Below are 26,866 nucleotides of genomic sequence, written 5' to 3'. Positions count from 1 at the left end.
TCAACTTCGCCACCACGGAAATTTCAATTTGAGAATTTTGTTTTTTACATCAACATCAAGCTCACATGCTCCTAACGACGAGATTTTGTTGCCATTGTAATCTATTAACAATACCGTTCCGTTAACTATTTCTGGTTCAATTCGCAGCTTTTCTTTTACATCGGACAGGTTGATGAGGTTGGCCCTCGCACCGGCGTTGAGCTTGACTGTTATCACTGAGCCATTTATCTTAAATGGCACTGTCCATTTATCCTTATGATTATCAGCATTCAATTCACTATTGCTGCAGATTGGTACATATATATTGCTATTTGGTATGACTTGGGTCTCCTGGTCTTCACAGGCGATCAGATCAACAAAGAATGTATCCTCCAGGCACACTTCATTAATAACATTGATACACTTTATTTGTTTAGGCTTTCTCCAGGAATAACATTGGGTTGCAAAATGATTTCCGGCATTACAGTTGGCACATGTTTTTCCATAAGCAGGGCATTGCCATGGCAAATTCCGTTTGCCACTTCGCGGACATAAAATGGAGGGATTGGGTCGGCTGCTCAAAATGGCTGTCCGGAAAGGGAGCAGTTTTCTTATTCGGCTGCGTCACCACACTAATGGCATCTGCTGCCCCTTCTGCCATTGTGCTAAAATGCCGGAGATATAATGTGCTGATCTATTTTACTCCAAGCTCACTAGTGTGACATATTTGGATTGGACTTTTGAGATGCAGGTCTGTTTCCTACAGAAGCCGCTCGCGCACTTTTTCATTGGAGATCCCAAAAACTATTTGATCGCGCATCATTGACGACTGGAACATGCTGAAGTTGCATGACTGCGCTTTCAATTGCAAGTCAGTGAGGAAGCCATTGAATGCCTTTCCCATGTTCTGGGTGCACGTCCGGAATATATAGCACTCTTAAGGTTTAATTTTTTTAGGGGAGCAATGCCAATCGAATTGTTTTAGAACTTTGTTGAAGCTTTTTCTGTCAGCCTCGTTTTCAAAAACAATAGTGTTAAAAATCTAAATTACTTGGGGACCTGCTACAGTGAGCAGCAACGTGATACGCCTCTCATCGGGCTGTGCCTGCAGACCAAGGTATGCAACATCGAGTTTAAATTGTTGCTTAAACACCCTCCACAATTCTTGTCTACGTTATCGGTAATCCGAAGCTGTTGAGTTGCCTTGATGCCTTCCATCCCAGGCTTCGAAGTTTTACCGTGCATTGAGCTCCAGATGCCAGTAGCTTGCAAGGTTAATAGCAAAAATGTGTTTTCTTTCTTTTCCTTCAAAGTTATCTTTAGTGGTTCGGATTTTTTCATGCAGAATCTTCACGTTCTTGGTAAACCATCAAACCTGATACCATGTCATGTCCTGTAGACTGGCCGAAGTGAATGATGAACTGCATAACATCTAGCTTAAATAATTTATTATGAAACAACTGTGTAATAAACTACTAACACTAATTATCTTTTGTACAGCTACTGCAAAATATGTCTATCCTCCAACACGACCTACTCCCAACTCCCCACATACAGGGTCACATGGTGGGTTTATACTGCCATCTGGTAGTCGGAGGTTGTGCATAACATTATGTACAGAATCAATTTATGCATATCATCACAGGCCTCTTGACCATCCCTGATTTTAGTTGTTCCATCAGTACTGACTGTTTCATCAAATGCCTAAATCGCTAAGCTCTAGAATTCCCTTCCTACACTTCACTGCCTCTTTACCATGCTTCCCTCCTCCCTCTTTGACCAAGCTTTTAGCCATCAGCCCTAATACTGTCTTATTTGGCTCAATGTCTAATTTGACGGTCCTGTGAAGTGCCTTGTGATATTGTATTATGTTAAGGATGCTATATAAATATACAAGTTGCCATTGTTGTAAGTTGCATAAATTTGAATGAGAATGATGCAAATTGACATGGTGTTGACTGCGCAGTGCAATGATGATGTGCACCTTATTTAGGTGCACATTAGCTAGGCATCATCAATTTAAACCATCAACCTGCCACCTGGAGGTTAAATAGAAATAAAAATTGGGCAGATTATCTAATGGGCAGTCAGTTCACAACTCCATATACCCTGGGCAGCAAACTGAAACTCAAACCCAATCTGATTCCTAACTTGAAACAACAAGCTTACTTTAGTATGAACATTATGTCCAAGCTTTTAATGAAAATATATATATACAACATTCGAAAGAATTTGGAACATGAAGTCGTTTATTAATCTATTTTAAAGATTACGGCTGGGATTCGCCCGCTGTTGCGATTCACTTTTCCTGCCAGCAGGGACCCCCCCTGTCCCACCCCGCCCCTGCCTCCGCCCCCACCCGCAGGTTTCCGAGCAACATGGGATGGCTTCAATGGGAAATCCCATTGCCATGCAACGGGAGTGTAGAATATCTCCACCAGCGAACAGCGAGCTGCCGAGGAACACACAGCTGTTGGACCAGAGAATCCAGCTCTCGATGTCTGGAGAATCTCGTTCTTCTGTGCTATATTTCCAAGTTTAGCTGTAATCTTGGCACTATGGTGTCATTTTATAATAATATTAATAATATTAATAATCGCATGTTGTATATAAATTGATTTTGTAAAAGTGGAAGCGATCAGCTACATATTACGGAAACAAATCCGGCATGTTCTACCACAATCAGGCAATACCCCACACCTTACCTTTCAGAATAATAATAATAAGAAGAAGAATCAGTTATTGTCACAAGTAGGCTTCAATGAAGTTACTGTGAAAAGCCCCTAGTCAGCACATTTGGGGAGGCCGATATGGGAATTGAACCCGTGCTGGACTTTTTCTCCATTACAAGCCAGCTGTTTAGCCCACTGTGCTAAACCAGCCCCTCATGGCATTTCACTTAAGTTATGCTCTTCAACTATGCACAATGCTCCTTGTACAGAATGACAAGAATACCAACACAGTATTGTTGTGTACAAATGTTATACCATCAGAAATAAAGCCTTGCAGTATCCTGAAGGGTAGAATTTTAATCAATTGATCATGGTTCTGCCTGAATTTTGCCAGCTCTGACCACATAAGCTTCTAAACTAATTAATTGAATTAGATTGCATCCCATCGTATCAGATGTGCACAATGTGAGCAACCACTTACAACAGACAAAGCCGCTAATCCTAAATTCAAATGAGAAACCAATTCAGTTAATAGCCTTTTAATTGGATAATTAATATTGTTGTAAACAATTGATTTAGTTTGGGATTTCTGCTAACTCTCTGATAATAGTTCTAATCACTGTGCTGTGTGGAACTGATTTCACAAGTAATTGCAGCATGAGGGACTTGTGTTAAACTGCAGAAGTTGACCAAGACCAAGGAATTGGTATCACATGTAAGGGTGCCAATAGGATCCTGACAACAAGTCTTTTGTTCAAGGTTAATCTTGACACAACGATGATATTATATGAATTAATTTTGTAAAAGTGGAAAACATAAGTTGTATATTACAGAAACAAATCTGTTACATCTGGTGAGATTTACTAGAATGATATCAGGAATTTTAGAAACAAGGAAAGATTGGAGAAATTGGGCTTGTTCCCCTTGGAGCAGAGACGATTAAGAGGTGACCTTATTGAGGTGCTCAAAATTCTCAACAGTTTTGACAGGGTAAAGAAGGATTTTCTGTTTCCACTGGTTAGTAAGTCAGTGACTAGGGGTCACAATTTAAAGATGGTCAGCAGGAGAGCTAGGAATAAGATGAGGAGACATTTCTTTACTCAGAGAGTTGCTGGGATTTGGACTGCACTGCCTGGGAGAGTGGTGGAGGTGGATTCCATTGGAGGTTTCGAAAGAGAGCTGGATACATATTTGAAAGTGATGAATTTAGAGGGCTACCGAGATAGGACTGAGGAATGGGACTTGCTAGGTTGCTCTTTTAGGAGCCGGTGTGGACACGATGGGCCAAATGGCCTCCTTCTATACTGTAAATTACAAAGGTGACTCCGCACTCAGATTTATATCTGTTGCCTGTGTCACAAGGAACAAAGAAATAACTTGTTTTCATATAAAGCCTGTCATGATCTTAGGACATTTCCAAGTGCCTTACAGCTGTTGCAGTACTTTTGACACAATCACTTTTGTAATATAGGGGACATAGGAGCAACTTGGTGCGTAGCGAAGCCTCAATTAGCTAAATGATCGGTAAGTGTTTAAATACTGGCCAAGACAGCAAGGACACTCCTCTTCCTGTAATAGTGCCATGGGATCTTTTCTGTCAACCAGGAAGGGTAGACTAAGCTAAAGCTGACAATTAATGGAATGAAATGTGACTCCGCCATTTTTGCCTGATGATCTTTATCAGGAAATCATGGTAATGTACCTCTAATTCTAACTGTCAGCCTTGACTTTGAATCAGCACTCTCGCCTTTCAATAAGAGCTAACTTTGCAAAGTACCTTGTTGGTCGTGAGGTACTTTTGGCCACTATAGGCCCATTTGAGTGCAGTTAATTGCTGCCAGTCTGCTATGCACCCAGCCAGAACACTCTTGTTACTCCACCTGCTATTTATGCGGTGGAGACTCTGGTGTATGGTCCGCCCTCCTCCTGCACCATTCCTCCACAAAATAGCATGACATACTTTTGGTTAATCGGGAAATTAATAGTTATGGAGAGCAGACAGGAAGGTGGAGTTGAAACCGAAGATCAGCCATGATTGGGTTGAATGGCAGGGCATGCTCGACAGGCCATGTGGTCTACTTCTGCCTCTATTTCTTGTATTGGTGTGACATCCTGCGCATGTGAAAAGCACTATATAAAGGCAACCCTTTTTTTTTACTTCCATCTTCATTATTATTGCTGTATTGCCAGCACAGAAGATCCAAATATCTTCATTGAGGATGAAGCTTATTTACAATTCCATATTAAAAATGTGCATTCAGCTATGTGGAAGAAAAACCTACACATTTGTTCACTGTGAACTGCTGCAGGCATTGAACTGATCAAAATAGTCTGGCCTGTCATTGGATCCTGGGCCACATGAGGGTGTGCAGGATGATGAAGGTGGGATGGATCACTCGCTGTACCTGCAAAGAAGGAAAATAAAAGAACATTCTAAAAGATGGCTTGGACAAAATCATGGTGCATCAAATAAATGCTGAACTAACATGAATAGATCTAATGTTTTGATGAATACATTCTGGCAAAATGCATTTGTATTTTTTTCTTAATTTATAAATGAAACATAGCAATTAAGCACACATTTGAAGCAGTACCAATTTTTATATGGATATTCAGCTGTGTAAATTGTGTGGTACTTTTGTAAACCGAACGCTCATCAAAACTGGAAAAAACTAGTAGATGTTGCAGTCAAGCTTCACACAGTCATACAGAAATATGAGTTGATGCTTTGTCAATGTGATTGGAAGACAATACATAATTTTGAAACTATTATTATTAACTAGCCAAATGAAACTTCCACTTGAACGTTCAACTATAGTTGTCTGAATTAATAAAACAATGGTGAGCTGACACAATCACAATGTGGATTTATTGAGCTGTTGGGTTTACTTCATTTGTGAGAGAAAATGTATATAAATACCAGGATTACAGAGTAACCATACATACATTTTTCAATCACTATATGGTTCTGTGAATATGACACTGTCAGCTTGTTGTTTGACGAGTGGGAATGTTCTAAAGCCTTGGGCCACACCTGTCCTCAAGAGGACCTCATCTGGTTGAACTTGTGGAACTGTGATTGAATAGAAATTTCCTCTAATTAAATATTAGGAAAACTGATACTTTTGTCATCGGTTCCACCACAAAATCTGCTTCCTCATCACTGATTTCATCAATCTCCTTGGCAATGGTCTGAAACTGAGCCAGACTGCTCACAACATCACTGTTACATCTGATCCCACAATGAGCTACATGTCTACACCATAACTAAGACCACCTAGTTCCATTTCTATAACAGTGCCTGTCTCTACCCTTGACTAAGCTCATCCATACCTTTGTCACTTCCGGACTTGACTATTCCAGTGCACTTCTGGCAGGCTATTCACATTCTACCCTCTGTAAACATCAGGGGCGCGATTCTCCTAGCCCCGCGCCAGGCCGGAGAATCGCCGGAGGTGCGGAGAATCGGTGCCATTTGCACTGGCGCGTTTGGCGTGGCGCAGGTCGCGCAGGTGCTGTCCGCGGTGGGGCCTCCGATTATCCGGCCTGGACGGGCCAAGCGGACGCACGGAGAAAACAGAGTCCTGCCAGCGCCGTTCACCCCTGGTCGCTGCTGGCGGGAACTCTGCGCGAAGGGTCGGGGGGAGGCTTGTGGGGGGCAGGAGGGGGGCTCTGTCCCCGGGGTGGTGGGGCCTCCGATGGGTTCTGGCCCGCGATCGGGGCCCACTGATTGGCGGGCCGGCCTCTCCACCCCCGGGCCTACTTTGTTGCGCAACCAGCCCCTGAACCCTCACACCATGTTGTGTCGGGGCAGGCGTGCTGAAGAAGTCCCCCGCGCATGCGCACATTGGCGCGGCGCCCATTTGGCACCAGGAAGAGAGGCTGGAGCGGTGTGAACTGCTCCAGCACCATGCTGGCCCCCTGTGGGGGCCAGAATCAGTAGTCCCTGCGCGCGTTTCACGCCATCATGAAACGCGCTGGCGTTCACAACGACGCAAATACTTAGTCTCCATTTTGGAGAATCGTGCCCCAGGTCACCCAAAATAATATTGATGGTGTCTTAACTCACACCAAATGTTGTTCACCTGTGTTTACTGATCAATGATCACAGTTTAAATGACACATCAGTGTTAAGATTTGCACCCTTGGTTTCAAATCTCTCTATGGTTTGACTGCTCCTTATTTCTGTAATCTCTTCCAGCCCTATCACCCTCCTTGATATCTGCGTTTCTTTCATTGTGGCCTCTTTAAAATCCCCAATTTTAATCGCTCCACCATCAGTGCCTTCAGCAGCTTCGACCTGAACTTTTGGAATCGCTTTTTTAAACTTCTCCACCACTTTAACTCTCTTTATCTTTTGAGATATTCCTTAACACCGACCTCTTCTCACCAAAATGTTGGTCATTTGTAAGACTCAGAGTTTTGCCCATAATTCCTCATAAAAAGAGTTTCAAATTTGAAGAGTATTGAATTGGAGGAATCAAGGGAAGAAAGGATGATTCATCACAGCCAATTAAGGTATCAGTCAGATCTTTAACCTCAGCTGTGGCTAAAGGCTGAATGCAGAATAGTATTGGCAGAGGCACATGAATGGGTCAACTTCCAAGCAACTGTTCTAAGGGAAAAGTAGATTTTAAAAATGGATGCGTGAAGAAATAGCTTAAAACCAATGAAGTACTTCTTGAAGAGTAGTCACTCATTTTGTGTTAAAACCCACACGAGACCTATGGGGTTGGACCGATCAGTCTCCCCATCAGTCTTGTCAAATATGAACTTCCCGCTAAGGGGGCGGGGAGCCCGAGTACATTCATGATTGAGTTCTATATAAAGTCGTCCAGGTATGGAACTGACAGGAGACCCGCTGGGATCTGAAGTATATTATAAATATTAACATCTTTCACCTACTCAATTCGGACTCGTCTGTGGCCTACTAAACTGGCGATGTGGGTGAAACTGGACTACTGTCAATGCTGCTACATCATTGGCTGAACAACCATCTCCTTTCTGCCACTGGACTAAGGCTGGAGTAAATAATTTTCCATATCAAAAATGTCTTTGTTCGAAAGGTTGGACAAGTTCGCTGCAAGCATAGAGGTTAGGACGTAGTACACAGAACACATGCATTACTTTTTCCAGGCGAACGATGTGGATCAACAGTGATATTACTGACTGCCTGTGGAGCTGATACTTATGGGGTGTTAAAGAGCCTTACACATCCCAGAACTCCGAACACTAAGACTTTTGAAGAATTGGTAACCATAGTAGCACAGCATTTCAATCCTTAACCATCCGTTATAGTGCAGAGATACCATTTCAACACAACAGAGAGGTTCCAGGAGAGTCCGTAACGGGTTTCTGACGAGGCTATGAAAACCAGCCGAATTTGGTGAATACGGAATTTCTCGTTCCGAAATGCTGCGAAACTGCTTGACCTGCAGCGTCAATAGCATGACTATCCAAAGGAAGCTGCTAGCCAAACTGTCCCTAGATATTCAGCAGGCCCTGCAAATTTTGCTTTCTCGCAAAAGCACTAAAAGAGGAGTGCAAGAAATCCAGGAGGTGGGGGTAAACGCCCTCGGTCGCCGCTCCCTCCCAGCGAGCCGCAAAGCTGAAACCCCACCCTGGAGTACCGTAGAGGCCAGGTTCTTTGATCTAGGACTGAGACATCCGATGAGATACTTCCCCGGGATCTGCAGAGCGGCAACCTTGGTATTGTGGGGCATGTGAATGCAGGAGCTTCAGGGAGTGCAAGGCACAAATGAACCAGCAACCCCGGCACACGGGTAGAGGCAGTACTAACCGAGGGCTCCACCTGGACCAGCCAGAGGAGATGTGTATGCAGCTGCATTGCGTCACAGTAGCCCGAGTGGCCCCCATCAAGATAACTGTGGAGGTTAATAGTCATCCATTAGACATGGAATTTGATACGGGAACTGCAGGTTCAGTTATTGGAAAGCAAACCTTCGACAGGATAAGGATAGGGGTGCAACAGTTAGGTCTGTGGGACACCACAATGGCATGCACCAGCGAACGGTTAGCCATTGCTGGAACCACAATGACTGCGATAGCTTACGGACAACAGTTGGTGCGACTCCCATTGATCACAGTAAAGGAACGTAGCCCCAGATTTCTAGGCTGCAATTGGTTGAAGCGCCTACACCTGAACAAGCAGCAAATTTTCCAAATGGGATCCAGGGGCCTATTCGAAGTGCAAGGGAAATACCCTGAGGTTTTCCAGTCTGGACTGGAAAAAATAAAATGGGCCATGGCAAAAGTCCAGGTAGACCCAGACACACAACCTAAGTACTTTAGGGCTCGCCTGATCCCTTACGCCTTGTTAGCGAACTAAGCTGACTCAAAGACCTTGGGATCATTAAACGAGTACGTGTCGCCAAATGGGTGCAGCCGATGGTCTCAGTGCTCAAACCAGATAAGACAGTCAGACTGTGTGGGGTCTACAAGTTGACGGGCAAGAGGGCCTCCAGGATCTATACGCAAAACTGACCGGTGGGCACTCATCTCCAAGGCTCGATACGAGCCATGCATACTTGCAGTTGGACCCTGCCTCATGTAAATTTGCCATCATAAACATCCATAGAGGCCTATACGAATACACCAGACTACCCTCTGGAGTGTCGTCAGTCTGTACGATTTTCCAGAGAATAATGGAAAATATACTGAGAGGATTCCTGCGAATGGCAGTGTATCTGGACGACGTATTGGTCACTCGGGCAACTGAACAGGAACATCGAAGTAATTTAGGCATGGTTTTCCGTCGTTTCTCAAAGAAAAATGCATGTTCCACGGGAGGGAGTTTGTGTACCTGGGCCACCAAATGGACCTTGAGGGGTTACACCCTGTCGCGGAGAAAGTAAGGGTAACAAACTCCGACACCTGAAAATACCACAAAGTTGCAGTCGTTTTTGGGATTGGTGAACTATTATGGAAAGTTTATCCCAGATCTAACAACCATGTTGGCCCCCCTACACCTCCTTCTCTTGAAAAAAAGCAAGGAATGGGCACGGAAAAAGCAACAGAAAGAAGCATTCACACAAGTGAAAAAACAATTCACTTCCTCAGGATCGTTGATGCACCAGGATCCCACCAAACAACTAGTCGTCACATGTGAGGCATTGCCGCCGCTTTATCACACCACATGGAAAATGGCAGAGAGCGATCGATCACATTCACCTCCCGGACACTGGTTGTGGCCAAGCACAATTATGCACGAATTGTTCACTGGAAATAAAATTGCACCAATGTCTGTACGATTGTTGGTTCACGATCACCATGGACCATAAGCTGCTGCTGGGCTTTTCAAAGAAGACAAAGAGATTCCGCCCGTCGTCTGTGCCAGGACACAACGTTAAGCCCTCCTCCTGGCTGCCTATCAGTACTCATTTGAGCATTGTTCAGGTACGCAGATCGCGAAGGGGGATGTGTTAAGCCGAGTGCCTTTCCTGACACGTCTCCTACTCCCCCCCGGACTGGCCTTGCTCAATTTTATGGATTAATTGTTTGTTACAGTGTCCCAAATCCGTGAGTGGACACAAACTGACCAGATCCTTTCAAAGATTCAACATATAGTCCGATATGGGGATCAGCATAGAAGACTGCCCAACGGGTTACAGGCATTCACGAGAAAAATATCCAAGTTAATCATGGAAGACGGACGGCATCTTTTGTGGTAGACATGCGCCGTCATCCCGGGTAAGGGCCAAGACCCAGTTTTGAGGGACCTTCATAACAGACACCCAGGGATGTTCAAAATGAAAATGCTCGACCGCAGCTATGTTTGGAGGCCGGGCCTGGACGTAGATACAGAACGGCTACCAAGTAGTGCGGCATTTGTCAGGAGCAATGAAAGCTTCTGCCAGCCACATCCATTCACCCGTAGGAATGGCTGGGGTAACCGTGGGTGTGGTTCCACACCGACTTTACCGGTCCCTTTCAAGGCTCAATGTTCTTAAAGAACAAAGAAAAGTACAGCACAGGAACAGACCCTCCGGCCCTCCAAGCCTGCGCCGACCATGTTGCCCATCTAAACTAAAATCTTCTACACTTCCGAGGTCCGTATCCCTTTATTCCCATCCTATTCATGTATTTGTCAAGATACCCCTTAAACATCACAATCATCCCTGCTTCCACCTCCTCCGGCAGCGCGTTCCAGGCACCCACGACCCTCTGTGTAAAAAACTTGCCTCGTACATCTCCTCTAAACCCTGCCCCTCGCACCTTAAATCTATTCCCCCTATTAATTGATCCCTCTACCCTGGGGAAAAGCCTCTGACTATCCACCCTGTCTATGCCCCTCATCATTTTGTAGACCTCTATCAGGTTGCCCCTCAACCTCCATCGTTCCAGTGAGAACAAACCGAGTTTATTCAATCTCTCCCCACAGCTAATTCCCTCCACACGAGGCAACATCCTGGTAAATCTCTTCTGCACACTCTCTAAAGCCTCCATATCCTTCTGGTAGTGTGGCGACCAGAATTGAACACTATACTCCAAGTGTGGCCTAACTAAGGTTCTATACAGCTGCAACATGACTTGCCAATTTTTATACTCAATGCCCCGGCCAATGAGAACAAGTATGCCGTATGCCTTCTTGACTACCTTCTCCACCTGTGTTGCCCCTTTCAGTGACCTGTGGACCTGTGCACCTAGATCTTTCTGACTGTCAATACTCTTGAGGGTTCTACCATTCACTGTATATTCCCTACCTGTATTAGGCCTTCCAAAATGCATTACCTCACATTTGTCCGGATTAAACTCCATCTGCCATCTTGCCGCCCAAGTCTCCAAACGATCTAAATCCTGCTTAATCCACTGACAGTCCTCATCGCTATCCTCAATCAGGGCTGGCTCAAGGCACCGGCAACTCGGGCAGTCGCCCGGGGCGCCATGTGCTAGGGGGCCCAAGAGACTCGGGTCCCGCGCATGCGCAGTTGGGCCGGTGCCAACCAGCGCATGCGCGGTGGCCGCACTCCCCCCAGGGTGGCCGCACTCCCCCAGGGCGACCCCCCCCGCCGGTCCGCCCCCCCCCCGCCGGTCCGCCCCCCGCCGGTCCGCCCCCTCTGTCCGCTCCCCCCCGCCTCGGGTCCGTCCCCCCCGCCCCCCCCCTCGGGTCCGCCCCGCCCCCCCCTCGGGTCCGCCCCCCGCTCAGTCCGCTCCCCCCCTCGGTCTGCTCCCCCCCGCCCCCCCCTCGGGTCCGCTCCCCCCCCTCGGGTCCGCTCCCCCCCGCCCTCCCCCCTCGGGTCCGCTCCCCCCGCCCTCCCCCCTCGGGTCCCTCCCCCCTCGGGTCCCCCCCCCGGGCCCCCCCCTCGGGTCCGCCCCCCCTTGGCCCCTCCCCTCCTCGGCCCCGCCCCCCCTATCGGCCCCCCCCCCAAGGCCCCCCCCCCCCAAGGCCCCCCCCCATAGCCCCCCCCCCCCCCCCCAAGGGCGCCGAAGTTCAGCTTGCCCGGGGCGCCAGCAACTCTAGGAAGGCACTGTCCTCAATTCCACCAAACTTTGTGTCGTCCGCAAACTTATTAATCAGACAAGTTACATTTTCCTCCAAATCATTTATATATACTACGAACAGCAAAGGTCCCAGCACTGATCCCTGCGGAACACCACTAGTCACAGCCCTCCAATCCGAAAAGCACCCTTCCATTGATACTCTCTGCCTTCTATGACCTAGACAGTTCTGTATCCATCTTGCCAGCTCACCTCTGATCCCGTGTGACTTCACCTTTTGTACCAGTCTGCCATGAGCGACCTTGTCAAAGGCCTGACTGAAGTCCATGTAGACAACATCCACTGCCCTATCTGCATCAATCATTTTTGTGACCTCCTCGAAAAACCCAGGTTAGTGAGACACAATCTCCCCTTCACAAAACCGTGCTGCCACTCACTAATAAATCCTGTCTCGAAGAATTCTCTCCAGTAATTCCCCTATCACTGACGTAAGGCACACCGGCCTGTAGTTCCCTGGATTGTCCTTGCTACCCTTCTTAAACAAAGGAACAACAATGGCTATTCTCCAGTCCTCTGGGTCATCACCTGAAGACAGTGAGGATCCAAAGATTTCTGTCAAAGCCTCAGCAATTTCCTCTCTTGCCTCCTTCAGTATTCTGGGGTAGATCCCACCAGGCCCTGGGGACTTATCTACCTTAATATTTTTCAAGCAGCCCAACACCTCATGATGGATGTCACTCTAAGTGGTCGGAAGTCCAGAGACTGTCGTTGACCACCTCAAAAGAGAAATTGCACCTGGCTTTCGGTGCGCACAGTATCCCAGATGTGTTGGTGACCAACAATGGAATGCCCTTCATCAGTGAGAAATTCATGGGATTCATGAAGGCCAATGGATATGACAAATCCGTATCACTTGGCTTCCAATGGGCTGGCAGAATGGGCGATACAGACATTCAAACAAGGGATGAAAAAGCAGACTTCAGGATCTGACACAAGACTGGTCAGATTCTTGTTCTGCTATCAGACCAGCTGAATTGCTAATAGGCCGGAGGCTTCAAATCCGTCTGAGCCTTGATTTCCCTGATATTAGAGGGAAAGTGCGCCGCAGCAAGGGCGTTGCCCAGACAGACAAAAGCCGACCCGACTATTTGTACCAGGTGACGCAGTCTATGTTCACAACTTTGCAGACGCGCCCAGTGGATCTCAGGAACAATCGTCTGCCAAGCAGGACCGGTATCATATCAAGTTCAGGCACAGGGTCGCATCATGAAAAAACATGTCGATCACATAAAGTCCAGGGCACCAACTTTACAAAACGTTCCTCGGGAGAGAAAAATTACAGTCAAACCGAATCCAGTGCCAGTCAAGGATGGAGCATCACCCCAGGAGGGTCAAGACACTGAAAAGAGAGTGGTCATGGATACAGATTCCGACATGAGGACACAGGCATCAGAATGCTCCAACAGATGGCAAGCAGTGCAACAGCCTCAGACAGTACGTCCACCATGGCTTTCCGAATGGAAGCGGCCGTCCAGATATTTGCCGCCTGATCCAGCTCCGCAATTGCAGCATGTACAACCACAAACAAAGCGAGTCCAGCACCCTCTCACTCCTCAGTCATCAGAGGATTGTTCGGGCTTTGCGGGGAGGGATGTTATAACCTGCATGAGATCTATGGGTTTGGAGCAACCTCACCGTGAATCTCGCTCAATATGAGTGGGCGAGGTGCCCGAGGACATTCGTGATTGCGTTCCACAAAAATTCGACCAGGTATGGAACCGACAAAGCAGACCTGCTTGGGATCTGATGATTGTAAATATAATTGCTTTGCGATAAACATGGTTTTCTTTCACCTACTGGATTCGGACTCGTCTGTGTCCTACTAAATTTTGGTTGTAAAACATGACAGCCAATTTTTGCAGCTAATAATTTGGGTTGCAATAAACACTGAAATTGACTGAAAAACGACAGTCTCGATGAGACAGGTGGCAAGAGTCCCTTTGAAGTTCTCCCAAATGCCCACTGAGAACTTGGTGGAAACTCTGTTTACATGTGTGTCTGGGTTGTCCACCAATCCTCTGCCAAAGTAAAATGGCTGACCAGGAGATCCCGGGAGGAAATTCCCAGCAATACAATGGAGGTAAAAGATTAAAAAGGTAAAATATTGGTGCTATTCTGAATTTCACACTGGACTATTTTTATTAAAATTGCATTGTACAATTGACTTGATCCGAAATGAAATCACACATACCTCCTAACAGCATTTCTTGGAGCAAGTTGTCAATTTTAGCTAGTCCAAAAAGTTTGACAAATTGAATTTGTTCAATCATCTGCCAAGTTATACTTTGAAGAGTAGGCAATAGAAGTAGCAGCTCTCCGAATCGCCCTCGAGAATCATACTGTCGATCATTAATGTAATCTTCCAAACTAACTTGCACTTGGTAACGCATATTCTTGATTTTTGAGGGATTGTTTAAAGCCTTGGCATCTGCGGCAAAATGAACACAAAATGAAATGACATTTGGACGCATGTCTGTCACCAGGGAATAGGAAGGTTACAAAAAGCAGCACAACCCAAACTCAGGTAGATGTCAAAGAAGTATGAGATGCCCAATGGTAACTCAGCTTTTATAGTGAGGATTTGTTTCAGAAAAGATGGTAGGTGAGAAAGAGTTTTATTGTACGACTAATGTCTGTGGATAATACCGGTGATTTTCTCTTCACTCCAAGTAACATGTGAAAATTATACACTGTATGGCTGTCTTTCTGAAAGATGCCCCCCCCCCCTCTCCCCCCCCCCCCCTCTCCCCCCCCCCCCCCCCCCCCCCCCCCCCCGGTGTCAAGTGACTAAACCATAGCTAATACTCCAACGCTGATAGTGCATCTAGAGTGTTGATTTTTCTTTTGTGCGTTGAAAACAGGCAGGCGGAATTTACATTCACCTCAGGGAAAGTTTTCATCTGAATGTATCTCCATAATAGGTCATCACTGTCACCATGTGTGATGACACTTGATCATGTACCTGACATTTTAAACTTTTACCTTTGATTATTTGCAGCTGAAGGTCCCACATTTTAGAAAGGAACAATCCTCATGGGAGGAAGACCCACACCCACCAAATTTTTGTTTTGAAGAGGCCTATATCACCCGGTGAGATGGTCAGAAGAGGAATTTGTTGCTGAAGCTGGAGGAATATCGGCTATCTCCGATTACTGCCATCATTAACATGCTTTTCCTCCTCACTTTTCTCTCTTATAGGTAATAGAACGTAAAGCACAAGACCATGGGATGGACCTTCTGGGCAATTATTAAGCACAGCAAAGAAGAATATTTTTTAAAAGACATGAATCTTCTGTATTTTAATGTTCAGAGATACTGGGGTGCACTCACATAAGGAACACAAATTTATCATGCAGATACAGCAAGCAATTGGGAAGGAAAATAATATTTGTTTGTATGTGTATGACCTTTATTGCCAGGAAGTTCGAGAACAAGAATAAAAATGTCTTCCTACAATTGTAAAGGTTTTTGGCGTGACCACACATGGAGTGTGTACAATTTTGGTCTCCATATTCAAGGAAGGATATATTTACATTGGAGATAGTGCAGTATCGGTTCACCAGATGGGTCCCTGGGATGAGTCGACTGTTTTCTGATAAGAGACTGAGTAAATCGGGCCTATATTCTTGGGAGTCTAAAATAATGGAGGAGGTCACATTGATACATATAAAATTCTGAAGGGGCGTTATAGGGTAGATTCTGAGAAATTAGATAAAACTTGGTTCCACCGACAGAGGGTCCACCCCCACCAGTTGGAGAACAGTTGGGAGCTCTGTGTCATTTCTGTCAAGGAAACTTGATGCAATTTAAGTGCAGCAGGCACTTAACTGGCCATTAAAGTTAGGTCATTTTTTCCCTGATGGGGAATCGGAAACACTGGGGCAGGGTCTAAGAGATGGATCATTTAGGACTTAGATAAGGAGAAATGCCTTCACTCAGAGGGCTGTGAACCTTTGTAAATCTTTATCTGCGATGGTTGTTGATGCTTCATCATTGAATATGTTGAAAACCAAGACTGATAGATTTTTTTTCTCTTAGGCAGTCTCTCAGGCAATCTGGAATTATGGGAAGTGGACAGCAAAGTGTTGTGGAGGGAGAGGATCAGCCATGATTACATTGAATGGTGTAGTAAGCCGGAGGGACCAAAAGGTCTGCTCCTGCTCTAATTACCTCTGTGCTTATGTTTAAAACAACTGTATGCTGGCTCATAATAATTACATAAAATTGTATATGCCTGGGTTTCCTCCGAGTGCCTCGGTTTCCTCCCCACAGTCCAAAGATGAGCAGGTCAGGCGGATTGACCATGCTAAATTGCCCCTCAGTGTTCAAAAGGCTAGTTGGGGTTATGAGGTTATGGGAATAGGGTAGGAGGCGTGGCCTAGGTGGGGTGCTCTTTCGGATGGTCGGTGCAGATTTGATGGGCCAAATGGTCTTCTTTTGCAATGTAGGGATTCTACAAGAGGAAAAGCTTTCCAAATAGGTGGAGATCTCATGCGACCAGTTGATCAGGAGAGGTCAGGAACATGGATACCAGTTCCTCCAAATGTTCAGATTTTAAACACATTGAGTCAATTTTCTCAGAGTTGTGGAAACTCCATGAATCTTTAAAAATGGCGGTATTGCCTCACATGTGAGGACTCAGGTTCAAGCCCGGCATCAGGTGTAGAGTTTGCACATTCTCCCTGTGTCTGTGTGGGTTTCACTCCCACAGCCCAAAGATGTGCAGGGTAGGTGGATTGGCCATGCTAAATTGCCCCTTAATTGGAAAAAAATAAATGATACTCTAAAAAATATATTTTTAAAATGGCGGGTAAGACCTGGGTATGGGGATATCCTGTCCCCATTTTGACAGGTGCCATTTTCACTGATCGGAGAAAGGCGGGGAACATGACTCAGACATGAGGAAAACTTCAACTCAGTAGGGCCATTTGAACTTAATGCTGGGTTCAAATATACTCCATTTTTGCTATAGCAAGAGTATTAATCCACAGAGCGTGAGTTACAAATTTTGAGGAGACATAAATTTGCTCGAAGGGTGGATAAGGTTTGTAGATCTGTCAAGTGAGTTAACTCCCCTGGCCTGTAAAAGTTAAGAAAACAGCCTGTGTCAGTGAAAGGTGTAAAAAAAATAACCTCAAGCCATCTAAAGTTATCTAAATCCCCAGCCCATTAATATTTTTTAACATGTTCTCTGTGTCAGTTACAGTTGAAAGAAAAACTGTTCTAATGGTTACAATGGCTATTTGTTGACATTTTCGCAAGGGCTATCATTATTAATGCGCAGCTGCTTACCACACATACAAATACCTCAGCAGGATGTATTGATTTCACAGTTTGATTCACAGCTCACAGAGTTAATTAAAGGATTATCTTCTTGGGGTTATGAAAACAAGGCCATTTATGTTTGTAAGAGATTAAGTACTTAAAGTAATTTAAATGTTTTGAAAGAACTTTCATGAATGGAAGTGTTGTCTTTGTTAATATAGTGAAGGCTTTGCACATTCTCCTCATGTCTGCGTGGGTCTCACCGCCACAACCCAAAAATATATGCAGAGTAGGTGAATTGACTGCATTAAATTGCCCCTTTTATGGAAAAGAAATAATTGGGTACTCTAAATTTATTGAAGAAAATATAGTGAAGGCTGTAATAGATATTTTTACCTTTATTTTATTTCATCTGAACATGGCTCCTGGGGTCTGCTCATGGTGGATATTGTAACAGTTGGCATGGGTGGTAGGTGGGAGATAGGGGTTGGCACAGGGACATGGGAGTGGGTGGTGGGTTGATAAGGGGTGAGGGCTAGAAGACCAAAAAGCTAAAGGAACAACTGGGAGAAGTGCCAGAGAATTGAGATGGGGCTTTTTAACAGCCTGCTTTTTCAATTGATATGCCCTGAGGCCCCATTTGATCTAAGTCTGTGGGTTCCGACTTCATCCTGCACCTCCCTCCCCGTACTGAAAATCTGGTCTGATTTGGTTTCTTCTCCTGAGGTGGGTGCAGCAAGTTGGGAAATTTCCCAACTCATGTTACCCATCTGAGGAGTGAAAATCAGGCCTATTATATAGGTGTCATGGTGGCTCGAGGCAATACTAGGGAGACTTCCAGTATATCTGAGCAAGGCTTTATTGGTAACAAGTAAAGGTAGCCTATACACAGGCACAGAGCCACTAAACAGTTCTTCTCTCTGCTTCCAGAGGTCCACTCTGCCCAGGATCCTGCTCTCAGGATCCCACGGTTTTCCCATTGGTTGGGATTTACGCGCCCTCACTCAATGGACCCTGAACTGGTCACGTGGACTGCGATGGCACTGTGCAATTACTGAAACAGTGGCTCTCTTGCTGGGATGGTATCACCATTCTGGAACCCCAGAGTATGGCTCCATCTCGCAACTGAGTTCATCTTTACAAGTGAGGTAAAGCCTGAACTGATCAGATTCCCCATGATGCAAACAGGTTAAGATCATACGCTTCACTTTGACCAGGGTTGGATCGCGTTCTTTATATGACCTGATGATAATGTCAAAATATCAAGAAGCTTAAGTGCCAGAACAATTTCTTGAGGCACCGGTGGTGGTGCCAGGTTCTTTGGAAGAGGGAGGCGACTCAACGCATCAGCATTTGAAATTTATGTTCCTGGCCTATGCTGAAATATGTAGCCATAGGCTGCCAGCAACAAGGCCCGCTATACCTCGGCGGGGGTGATTGGAGGTATGGGCTTCTTTTTATGGACGGGCCACGACAGAGACTTGTCGTCAGTTATTATTGGTTCCAGTCTTTGGTCCCCTGATCGAATGGATTATGCTTCCCAATCATGGGCATTTTTCACTCACTGTTTTATGATGCTTTCAAACGCTTTTGATTTTTCTGTTTGGTTTGGTGACTTCTCCCTTCTCCACACAAATTCTGAACTACTGCGGGCTTGTGATCGATCTGGTTTACATTCGTCGCCAATGTGGTGGCTGGAGACAATATTAGGGAGACTACCAGTGTATGAACAAGGGTTTATTGGTAACAAGCAAAGATAAACGATACACAGGCACAGTCACTAAAGAGATCTTCACTCTCTGGCTCCAGGGTCAACTCTGTCTCGGACTCCACACCCAGGGCCCTGCACTTTCCCCCCCTTGGTCGATGTTCACATGTTCCCATGCGATAGCCTCCGAGCTGGTCATGTGGACTGTGAGGGCTTGCCTTTTAAAGAGACCACGCTACTACAGGGGTCATATTACAAAATCATTGTGTTAATGTAGAGTCTTGCTCGGTGTGAACACACGTTTGGAATTCGAGTGTAGACAGCGTCTGCCTGAATCCCTATTATAGGTTTGCAGTGGATACAACTTCCCACTGGTAATGCCAGCTTTGCAAAACTATTCTGATGGCTGGAAAGAAAAGATTTCATTCTCAAAAGATGGTGATTCAATTCAACCCTCCAATTCAGGCATTTAAAATGTCAAATGACTATCTGCTGCTTCCAGTGGAAGACACTGTCACAATGATGCAATGCTAAACATTCCTTCAAATGTGAAGATTAGTACCTGGATCAAAGAAAACTATTGCTTTCAAACAGGCATATTCATTATCATCGATCTGAATTTCCTGGAAAGGCTGCACCAACTCATCCAAAATCCTATTTGCCACACGACTAATTTCCAGTTCTGGACAGTTGCGATGCACAGCATAATCATTCCCTGTGGAAAATCGCATCAATGGTCAGTATTGCCTTTATAAAAAGTAAAAATCGCTCACTATAATCATATATTTGTTCTGTGGAACATTTTTTTAATGCTACCTATAAGATATATGAATGTCAGAAGATTTTACCTAGTAATAGAACATCCTTATATAACATGGATCGTTTCGCCACTCCAAGCAGCAAGTGTTCCCCGGCATGTGCCCTCAACAAAGCAACCTGATGTATAAGATATACAAGGAAGTTAAAACGATATTGTACACAATTAGTAAATAATTTCTGAGAATATTCACTGACGGTAGCAATCACCATGTCCACATGTATTTGATCTAGGTTCGAAGTTTCAAACAGTTGTAGTCTGTGAGCCCCACCCTCTCACCCCCACCCCCTACATTGCAACTCACCCACAAGCCAAATAGCAGAGGCTCTGACAAACTTTGGGTAGCTTTTCATCGGAACCAAATTAATATTTATGATGTTAAGCTAGTGTACTGCACAATAGGTTTAGTTAAAAACAATTACTTATAAAAGGTATAATTAATGGCTCTTTCTTAATCTATCTATAAATTTTGTAGTGTCAGCAGAAGTTAGTGTGCTTGTTTGGCAACATTTGCTCCCCACAAATAACACTTTGATTCTAAAATGGTGCCAAACTATATAGAGTGTGCGACAGGATATTGTAAATCAACGCAACCAGATGCAGGCTTTTAAATTCCAGTTAAGATCAGGTCTAAAATAAATTCCAAAGTTGAAATGATTCCAGTTGGACAATTTACGGTTCATCTAAAAACATTTCAGTTTTGTTCAACTTCAATTATTTCACGTTTTGCCATCTAGGCTTTGACAGTTGGCACCCTTCTTTGAGGGCATGGACCCTCCTTATCCTTGCTGGCTCTCCTGCCCCAGATCATGTTCTACCCACAAATGGAAGAATGGGCAAGGTGGTCTGCCAGTACACCATTGTCTTGGTCAGGTATGAGAAATTGCATGTTTCAGGGAGAATCCCACATCAAGAGAAATGACTGGTCCGCAATCAGCTCTTTATTGAGACACTATGGCCCGAATTTCATGTGAACAAAACAAGTATGAACCCACAAAATTTGCACATGAAGATGTCGGGTAAGCGTCATAATGTCATTGCGTAGACGAGCGATATTAAGGTTGACGAGAGCACATGGGAGTTGGAAGGGTGCCTGCCGACGCTTAAAGGGCCAGTTAAGGCCAGTAATTTATCAATTGAAAGGGATCTCACGTTGTCCATGTGATTTTGGGGTTGTCGTACAGGCAACCAACACAGTTTCCTTCCAAGGGTGGGGTATAAGGCCCTTGGGTAAAGGCTCTGTCTCTTTAGTTAGAGTTTTTTTATCATGAAATGGATGTGACTTGAGAAGTTTCTGTCATTTTTGGTGCATATATTCCATGTTTGGATAGCTTGCTTTAAAATTTGTTTTCTTGCTATCTTTGAAGATTTCAGCAGCATGCGAGGTTAGGTGGTTGACATAGTGCCTTGTGCATTTCTGATCATGGGGATTGTATTCTCAGATGCTGGGACCTCCTCCTAGGAGGAAAAGAGAATCAGGAGGGAAAGGAGGCCAGGTAACTGCAGGAAAAATCCCAGGGAACAACCCTGAGGAGGAGAGACACAGGTACAGGGCTTGCAAGGCAGGCTGGTAGTGCAAGGCAAAAATCTGCACAGCACTACCCTGCAGTCAGTGTGTATAGGCAGTGGTCCAACCACCCCAACATGTCCAGTGGCAAAGTAGATCACCTCTCTAGGGACACTGCCATCCCCATATGCCTCATAATTGGGCTGTAGATAGCCTCCACCTGGGTGGGCAGTGAACGCTACGCCTTCAGTCCTTTCCAGGGATCAGTGGGAGATTTGTGTGGTGTGTCCCAATCTGTTGCCCACAACTGGGTCAAGTTTATTATTGATGCTCTCTTCAAATGGGTGGTGACATTAATTCATTGCTGGATAGACAAAGTCAGCAAGACGGAGACCACCAGAGGCTTTGTGTAATTGCTTATTTCCTCCATATCCAGGCTGCCATCGACTGCACTCACGTGGCCATCAGTCACCTGCAGGGGAGCCAGGAGCCTTTGTGAACTGGAATCTCAATGCACGTTCGGATCATTTGCGCCCACAAGCACGGATTCAGTAAGTCTGTGCCCTGGTACTCTGGCAGCTCACATTATATCTACATCCTGTGACACTCAGTGCCAAGGCTATTTGTCAATCCTGCTCATTTAGATGGATGGTTCCAGGGTGACATCCCCTGAAAAGGTGGTTAATGCGTCACTCCACCACTCAAGAACACAGTTGGAGGAGAGGTACAACAGGAGTCATACTTCAAAAAGGGCAGAGGTAGAGAGAGCCATTGGCTCCTGAAGGTGAGGTTCAGGTGCCTAAAACGACCACAGGGAGCACTGCAATATCCTCCTGTGCATGTTTCATTTATAATCATTACCTACTGCACTCTGCACAACCTGGCACTGGCAAAGAACATATGAACTAGGAGCAGGAGTCAGCCATCTGGCCCCTCAAGCCTGGTCCGCCATTCAATGAGATCATGGCTGCTCTTTATTGGACTCAGCTCCACTTTCCGGCCCAAACATCATAACCATTAATCCCTTTATTCTTCAAAAAACTATCCATCTTTATCTTAAAAACATTTAATGAATGAGCCTCAACTGCTTCACTGGGCAAGGAATTCCATAGATTCACAACCCTTTGGGTGAAGAAGTTCCTCCTAAACTCAGTTCTAAACCTACTTCCCCTTATTTTGAGGCTATGCCGCCTAGTTCTGCTTTCATCGGCCAGTGGAAACAACCTGCCCGCATCTATCCTATCTATTCCTTTCATTATTTTATATGCTTGAATAAGATCCCCCCGCATCCTTCTAAATTCCAACGAGTACAGTCCCAGTCTACTCAACCTCTTCTCGTAATCCAACCCCTTCAGCTCTGGGATTAACCTAGTGAATCTCCTCTGCACACCCTCCAGCACCAATATGTCCTTTCTCAGGTAAGGAGACCAAAACTGAACACAATACTCCAGGTGTGGCCTCACTATCACCTTACACAATTGCAGCATAACCTCCCTAGTCTTAAACTCCATCCCTCTAGCAATGAAGGACAAAACTCCATTTGTCTTCTCAATCACCTGTTGCACCTGTAAACCGACTTTTTGCAACTCATGCACTAGCACACCCAGGTCTCTCTGCACAGTGGCATGTTTTAATATTTTATCATTTAAATAATAATCTCTTTGGCTATTACTCCTACCAAAATGGATAACCTCACATTTGTCAAAATTGTATTCCATCTGCCAGACCCTAGCCCATTCACTTATCTATCCAAATCCCTCTGCAGACTTCCGGTATCCTCTGCACTTTTTGCTTTACCACTCATCTTAGTGTCATCTACAAACTTGGACACATTGCACTTTGTCCCCAACTCCAAATCATCTATGTAAATTGTGAACAATTGTGGGCCCAACACTGAACCCTGAGGGACATCACTAGCTACTGATTGCCAACCAGAGAAACACTCATTAATCCCCACTCTTTGCTTTCTATTAATTAACCAATCCTCTGTCCATGCTACTACTTTACCCTTAATGCCATGCATCTTTATCTTATGCAGCAAGCTTTTGTGAGGCACCTTGTCAAAAGCTTTCTGGAAATCCAGATATACCACATCCATTGGCTCCCCGTTATCTACCGCACTGGTAATGCCCTCAAAAAATTCCACTAAATTAGTTGGGTGCGACCTGCCCTTTATGAACCCATGCTGCATCTGCCCAATGAGACAATTTCCATCCAGATGCCTTGCTATTTCTTCCTTGATGATAGATTCCAGCATCTTCCCTACTACCAAAGTTAAGCTAACTGGCCAATAATTACCCGCTTTCTGCCTACCTCCTTTTTTAAACAGTGGTGTCATGTTTGTTAATTTCCAATCTGCCGAGACCACCCCAGAGTCTAGTGAATTTTAGTAAATTATCACTAGTGCATTTGCAATTTCCCTAGCCATCTCTTTTAATACTCTGGGATGCATTCCATCAGGGCTTGTAGATTGTCTACCTTTAGCCCCATTAGCTTGCCCATCACTACCTCCTGAATGATAACAATCATCTCAAGGTCCTCACCTGTGATAGCCTCATTTCTATCAGTCACTGGTATGTTATTTGTGTCTTCCACTGTGAAGACCGCCCCAAAACACCTGTTCAGTTCCTCAGCCATTTCCTCATCTCCCAATATTAAATCTCCCTTCTCATCCTCTGAATGACCAATATTTACCTTGTAAGAAGTCTTACAACACCAGGTTAAAGTCCAACAGGTTTGTTTCAAACACGAGCTTTCAGAGCGCAGCTCCTTCCTCAGGTGAATGGCGAGGTATGTTCCAGAAACATTTAATGCTTGGAATGCGAGCATTTGCAGGTAATCAAATCATTACAGATCCAGGGAGAGGGATAATCACAGGTTAAAGAGGTGTGAATTGTCTCAAGCCAGAACAGTTGGTAGCATTTTGCAAGTCCAGACCAGATGGTGGGGGGTGGATGTAATGCGACATGAATCCAAGATCCCTGTTGAGGCCACACTCATGCGTGCGGAACTTAGCTATAAGTTTCTGCTCAGCGATTCTGCGTTGTCGCGTGTCCTGAAGACCGCCTTGGAGAACGCTTACCCGGAGATCAGAAGCTGAATGCCCTTGACTGCTGAAGTGTTCCCCGACTGGAAGGGAACATTCCTGCCTGGTGATTGTCACCCGATGCCCGTTCATTCGTTGTCGCAGTGTCTGCATGGTCTCTCCAATGTACCACGCTTCGGGACATCCTTTCCTGCAGCGTAAGAGGTATACTACATTGGTCGAGTCGCACGAGTATGTGCCGCGTACCTGGTGGGTGGTGTTTCCACGTGTAATGGTGGTATCCAAGTCGATGATCTGGAATGTCTTGCAGAGATTGCCCTGGCAGGGTTGTGTGGTGTCGTGGTTGCTGTTCTGAAGGACGGGTAATTTGCTGCAAACAATGGTTTGTTAAAGTTGCGCGGTTGTTTGAAGGCCAGTAGTGGGGGTGTGGGGATGACCTTGGCAAGATGTTCATCTTCATTGATGATGTGTTGAAGGCTGCAAAGAAGATGTCGTAGTTTCTCCGCCCCAGGAAAGTACTGGACGACGAAGGGTACTCTGTCAGTGGTGTCTTCTGAGGAGGTCGGTGCGGTTTTTTGCTGTGGCGCATTGGAACTGTCGATCGATGAGTCGAGCGCCATATCCCGTTCGTACGAGAGCATCTTTCAGCATCTGTAGGTGTCTGTTACGCTCCTCCTCGTCTGAGCAGATCCTGTGTATACGGAGGGCTTGTCCATAGGGGATGGCTTCTTTAATGTGTTTCAGGTGAAAGCTGGAGAAGTGGAGCATCGTGAGGTTGTCTGTGGGCTTGCGGTAATGTGAAGTGCTAAGGTGACCGTCCTTGACGAGATGAATGTGTCCAAGAATGCAACAGAATTTGGAGAATAGTCCATGGTGAGTCTGATGGTGGGATGGAATTTATTGATCTCATCTCCACATCATAATATTTACCTTAGCCACTCTTTTTTGTTTTGTATATTTGTAGAAATGGCAAGGAGGGGCTCACTGGAGGCTGAGGATTGGGAGGCAGCTCCAGATGCCACAATGGATGAATATATGAATGGGTCTGATGGGGAACCCATGGAGACACAGCTTGAGGATGTGGGGGCTGATGTCAGGAACCTTCAGCAAGGCAGAGACACAAGGGGGAGGTCTTGATAATGTACACCTTCATTTAGGCTGCCATGGCATTGATTCTAGCTCATGCGGCATGGTAGGGGCAGCACGGTGGCATTGCTGCCTCATAGCACCAGGGACTCAGATTTAATTCTGACCTTGGGTGACTGGCTGTGTGGAGTTTGTACGTTCTCCCCGTGTCTGCGTGGGTTTCCCCTGGGTGCTCCAGATTCCTCCCACAATCCAACTGCAGCCTATGCAATAAAGTTTGAAGCTCCTTCTACCCCCCACCGCTGTACCTATAAGGACCATCACACATACTCAATTGCAACAAAATCAATGTTTATGTAATATTCAAAGAAACAAGATCAACCATAATGGTCGGAATTTGCCAGCAGTCCTTGCTGGAGGGACCTTCCGTCCCCACAAAAGTGAACTCCCGCCATGGGTTTCCTGGCAGTGGGGATGCATAAAATGGGAAACCCCATTGACAGCAGCAGCATCTTGCCAATGGTGGGCCACTGTCGTGAAACACACCTTGGGGGGGGGAGTGCGGTGGAAAATCCCGCCAACATTTTCCAATGATAATAATCACACCACCGAGAGAGTTTTAAGGTATGATCAAGAATAATGTCACCCACGACAACCCCTGTTGTCCTCAAGTCTGCCCATTGGTCTTGCCCTCACATCGTCTGTGCCCGCCAAGTGCTGAGGCCATTAGCACGGCACATTCCTCTTCTTTGGTCCTGTGAAGAATACATCCACAGCCTTCCCCACATCCCCGACATCCTTCATGGTGCTGCCAGCAGAGATTTTAAAACCACCACCTGGTCCCCATTGGACTTGATGCCCAATTAGTTCCCACCCCCATCTGCTTATTCCGGCCTACCCAAGGATGCGTTACACGTTTGTCACACTTTCATTGCCCATCCAGCATGAAAGCATGTTGATGACATGATCTCACCCGGGAGCAGATTCTACACCTGCTGCCAGGCTCACCGACATTGCATGTGTGGCTGAGACAGCAAGGAAGTTTACTTCTCTTGTAAATAGATTGCTGCATTCACATTAAGAGGTATGTGATAACCACAAATGCTCCTATCCTGATGTGACTAATTGTTGGTGCCTCGTGTCTACTGGACTCTCTCAAATTTTACTTTTTCAATTGGACATCCACTGGTCCATTTATATTTGCCAGGTTTCTGGTGGCAGGGTGGTCTTTCATTGTTCCTGGCAGAGCGCTAGAAGATGATCTGTC

The 26,866-nt window shown here is 45.6% G+C and overlaps 1 protein-coding gene across 4 annotated transcripts in view; it reads right to left on the bottom strand.

Annotated features, from left to right (window-relative positions):
* Positions 1-26,866, bottom strand: part of LOC119972627 (hepatocyte nuclear factor 4-gamma-like) — a 200,756-nt gene that overhangs the window by 4,249 nt on the left and 169,641 nt on the right. For all 4 annotated transcript variants that reach the window (XM_038809643.1, XM_038809644.1, XM_038809641.1 and 1 more), the window contains exons 6-9: positions 19,992-20,079; positions 19,706-19,858; positions 14,362-14,598; positions 4,934-5,056 (exon numbers count right to left, since the gene is read on the bottom strand). In XM_038809643.1, coding sequence (XP_038665571.1) covers positions 4,934-5,056; positions 14,362-14,598; positions 19,706-19,858; positions 19,992-20,079 — 601 coding nt within the window. The remainder of the gene's footprint in view (positions 1-4,933; positions 5,057-14,361; positions 14,599-19,705; positions 19,859-19,991; positions 20,080-26,866) is intronic.

This window comes from Scyliorhinus canicula, chromosome 10 (genome assembly GCF_902713615.1).
Source record: "Scyliorhinus canicula chromosome 10, sScyCan1.1, whole genome shotgun sequence".
Classification (NCBI taxonomy): Eukaryota; Metazoa; Chordata; class Chondrichthyes; order Carcharhiniformes; family Scyliorhinidae; genus Scyliorhinus; species Scyliorhinus canicula.
Note: the sequence above shows the minus strand (reverse complement) of the source record. Positions and strands in the feature narration are given on the sequence as shown.